Source organism: Corylus avellana, chromosome ca1, assembly GCF_901000735.1.
Source record: "Corylus avellana chromosome ca1, CavTom2PMs-1.0".
In the NCBI taxonomy this organism is placed as follows: Eukaryota; Viridiplantae; Streptophyta; class Magnoliopsida; order Fagales; family Betulaceae; genus Corylus; species Corylus avellana.
In genome coordinates, this window is record NC_081541.1 from 8,530,171 (window position 1) to 8,534,350 (window position 4,180).

At 40.0% G+C, this 4,180-nt stretch overlaps 1 protein-coding gene across 1 annotated transcript; it reads left to right on the plus strand.

Moving 5' to 3' along the window:
* Positions 1 to 260: 260 nt before the first annotated feature.
* On the plus strand, positions 261 to 3,955 carry LOC132168051 (protein TRIGALACTOSYLDIACYLGLYCEROL 4, chloroplastic). Its single transcript, XM_059579118.1, has 4 exons — positions 261 to 1,063; positions 1,861 to 2,218; positions 2,788 to 3,119; positions 3,610 to 3,955. The coding sequence occupies exons 1-4, from the start codon at positions 527 to 529 to the stop codon at positions 3,805 to 3,807; spliced, it is 1,425 nt and encodes a 474-aa protein (XP_059435101.1). The 5' UTR covers positions 261 to 526; the 3' UTR covers positions 3,808 to 3,955.
* The last annotated feature ends 225 nt before the right edge of the window (positions 3,956 to 4,180 follow it).

The following is a 4,180-nucleotide window of genomic DNA, read 5'->3' on the forward strand; positions in this document are numbered from 1 at the left end:
TTAAAATCAAAACTTTTACCATCTGAGTTAACCCTTTAAGGCTTTTCTAGTGAGACACGCTATATATTTTTTTTTTCACACCTATTTTAACACTTCTTTAAAATGTTTTAAAAGTTACGGGAGTGTAAAAATGAGTGTAGAAAAGTGAGAGTATCTGTAAGTCACTTTGGCCGCGGTATCAAACTGTTTAAGTCAATTATTTGTATCAATTTATTCTGATCGGGTTGAATTTATATCGAGTTTGTGGGTCGTGTTTTAAAAGCCTTCCTAGTGGCTGGGCACTTTCACATCTTCCTTACAATTTCCCAGGCAGCGGATTGTTGGGGATATTCATCCTTGAAGGATTTGCGGTTTAGAGGAGGGAAGGGGGACGGGAAGAGCCTTAAACCCTAATGCCCTGCCTGTGTTATCTCTGTGAGTGATGAGCGAGTCAACAATTATGCAATCTCTTTTTGATGGGTTTAGTTTAGTTTAAGCAGAGTTGTAGGAAGTCGAAAGCTTTTTGGAAAATTTGGAAAGGGAAGAGATGAAGAAGCTGAGATGGGCAATGGACGGAGACTTTTGGGAGCTGGACGCGTCGACACCCAGGACCCTGGAAGGCTTGGCCCGGCCGGCTCCGGGCGACCCAATTCCACTGGGACTGTCCAGAGGCAGCAGGCTGTCGAGGGCCAAGCAGCTCCACTTCATGCAGCGCTTCATGACCGCACCATTCGTCCCCTCTTACGCCGCCGCCTCCGACGGCCTCGCTCTGCACCGCGCCCTCACCATTCCCTTCTCTGAGAACTGGTTCGTCTCTCTGTTGGGTCAGTTCAATTTGCACAAGTTTTGGTCGTCTTTAATGAATGAGAGTGGAGAAACACCACCACCGAGCTCAGCGTCCTCATGGCGGCAGCATATGGAAAGAATTGGGAGACACCTTCGCAACAAATCATTGTATGCCCTCGGTTTCTCTTCCGAACTATTGTTAACACCCGATGATACTCTGCTTCTTAGCTTAGATTCACATTCATATTCACATGGTAATAAGAAGACTCCTCGAAAGAAAGCAGTCCTTCACCACAAGGTATTCGTTCTGTGTTGCGTTACATTCCCTATTTATGTGTTGTGTTGTTCTAGTAAAGAAAAAGGATTCTGCTTGTTTGGGATAGTGTAAGTCTTCTCTCAACAGGGAAAGAAGCTGGCTCAAGCTTCTTCGTTTTGCCTATCTTGGCTAATTAACGAGAAGAGTAATGCTAGATATCACCTTCATCCGGATGAAAAGGTTTTTCCTTCACAATGAGTGAAAGGGGAGACCCCACAAAAATGTAGAGGAAAAACCTTCCCATCCGGATGAAATCCTGATGAAAAGGTGGTACCTACCATTACTCTAGCGATAAACAGTAGGAAATTAACAGGTTCTAAATGATAGATAAGGATTCTATCTAGATAGATAAAGTCTAGTGTAACGACCTATCAAGAAAAAGCACTAGCCACATCTACGTTATCACCCCAAAAGTGCTAGTAAATTTCAAGCTTTCCTAGAATTCTTTATAAAGTCTAATTTTTTCTAGTAACTAGGCAATGTGAGACTTAGCGTTCATGACTATCTTTATTACATGATATGGTGTTAATAGGTGGCTTTTATACCATTTGTAGTGGGCCAAAGAGAATCGCTAACCATATTTGCCCAATAACCCCAAAATGACTCTACGACACATTGGAGTTATACTCCTATGGCCAATGGGCTCCTACGACAAATGGAGCTATGCTCCTTATTGATTCCCTCTTCTAGAAAGAAATCTGCTATTTGTACTTCATAATGCCTTCTATTTGCATAACAGACTGATTCATATGGGTATAATGCATGTGCTTTTTTTGAAGTTCCCCAATCACAACTTAACGGTGGAAGCAGTTTCACCAGGACTTTTTGTTGACAAGTCCGGTAATTATTGGGATGTACCCTTTTCCATGGCGATTGATCTGGCTTCTCTTGCTTCTGATGCTGGTGCAAGTTATCATCTATGTATGCACCATAACACTGGGTCACCCACTCAATTCGAAGGTGATCAGAGCACTCATGAACCACCTGCTACTCTCCTTCCAGGATTGTCCCTCAAAACTGCATTTTCCTTCAAACAGAATTTTGACATTTGGAGGAGTAAAGCTCAGAAGTTGAAGATGGTGCAACCATATGACATGTTCCTTTCAACTCCTCATGTATCGGCTTCAGGGATCATTGGTGAGCAAGCTACTGCCTCTCTTGCCTGCTTAGATGAGGACGGGGACTGCTATAAGCTTTAGTGTTCACATGCTTTTCAATGGATGAATGCTTGACCCAGGAAATATTTAAGGAAATAGATCATCATATAATATTTAAGAAAATAAACCATCATATCTTGTATTTTATTAATGGTCATGCAAGATACTGCAGGTGGTGGAACTAATGACATTGAAACTGTGCACTTGCGTCTATATAACTAATAAAGAACAGAAATGGGAAAATTGGAAATTGTCTTGTTCTCTCTTCTCTCTGACCTCTATTATACCGATATCTCAAATATGAGGACTGGTCTGATAGTATGTTTCTTTCAATATAATAGTTCAGGACATTTTCATCATTGAAGTCTCAGGTTGGGCAAAGTGTAAAAGATCTAGCATTTATTTTGTCATGAACACCATTTGTTGTGTTGCTTAGCATGATGAACATGGTAGAATACATGATCAATGGCAAATACATATCTGCGGTGCTTACTAATTAATGTATAAAACTCATCATATCCTTAATATCTCTTAGATGTTGTTTCATAGGTGCTGCTTTGACTGCCTCTGTTGGAGATTGCTCAGTTAGAGCACAAGATGGTTCTCAGGATTCCAATGGATTCTCTTTCCAGGCATCTGGAGTAAAATCTGCCTTCCTAGCAGATCTGTTTGCATCAGTTTCATTTGCAGCTCAGCATGGAAATTTCCAAAGGCTATATCTAGATCTCACCCGCTTTCATGCCCGCTTTGATTTTCCTTCTGGTTCCAGATTTCTTTCAGGTGCTACACGTGTAACACAAGATCTTCTTAATTCTCAACAGCCAAGTCTGGAAGCCATTCAGGCTATTTGCCCCAATACCACCCTTTCTCTTCAGCAGCAGGTTCCTGCATTTCTCTCATAATCTTGTGTTTATATTTTTGCAAAGTACTTTCCTGACAAATCTAAAAGTTATTTTTACAAAAGATAGAAATACGGGCTATGCAATTCAGTTTAAAAACACGTATCTTTTATTTCTCTCTCGTTTTTTTGTGAAAGCAGCTGGTTGAACAACTCTAGTGATGATTGCTTCCTTTTTACTTGTTCAACCTGAATAGATTACTCGCAAATGAAAGCTTCAAATGCTTCTAGCTGAATTTTTTTCTCAAATATTGGCTGCCTGTTGATTTAAACACCAAAATTTTTAGTAAAATGTAAAAAAAGTTTGTTTTGATTTTGAGTAATATGATTATGGCATGCTAAGAGACATGGTGTGAGATTTATCCTCTCTCTCTTTTTCTTTAATGGCCTTTTATTGTCCTTTTGAATTACTTATTAATATAGCATATAATAAAGTCATCAACATCACAAGAAGTTCTATCTACTTCTTTCAGATTGCTGGACCTTTTAGTTTTAGAGTTGATTCAGGAGTTGCAGTTGATTTGAAGAACCAAGACTGGCCTATACGTGTGGATGAACCTGTTTTTGCCATTGAATATGCATTGCATGTCCTTGGTTCTGCAAAGGCTGTGGCATGGTATTCGCCAAAGCACCAAGAATGCATGGTGGAACTGCGTTTTTTTGAGATATAATCCATATTCTTTTGTACGTGTGCAGAAGTTTCTCTTCTTTTCTCTGTGTTTTCATATTGTGAATCATTTGAGGGAGACTGTTTCTGTCACTATTTGAAATTTATGTAGTATTCAAATTATTTAATTTGAGAAATATCATAGTAATTCTGGCAGCTAAGCCTCCGTTTACGCATCGACGAGGCTCTCTGAAGTGCTTCTAGAAAGGTCACGTCAAGCATTTGAAAAGACGGGTGCCTGTTTCTTCTTCTTGTTCGGCAAATTTCAGGCAAGTTTGCCCGGCTAAAATAATACAATAATTATAATGCCAACGGCGGAGATGTAAATAATTGTCGTGACAATGTTTTGCCAAACGCTCAAAGCATGGCGGCAATGT

Coding starts and splice junctions, on each gene's coding strand:
- LOC132168051 (XM_059579118.1), top strand. CDS start 527: ATGAAGAAGCTGAGATGGGCAATGGACGGAGACTTTTGGGAGCTGGAC. Junction 1,064..1,860: donor AAGCAGTCCTTCACCACAAG/GTATTCGTTCTG, acceptor CTTTTTTTGAAG/TTCCCCAATCACAACTTAAC. Junction 2,219..2,787: donor ATCGGCTTCAGGGATCATTG/GTGAGCAAGCTA, acceptor GTTGTTTCATAG/GTGCTGCTTTGACTGCCTCT.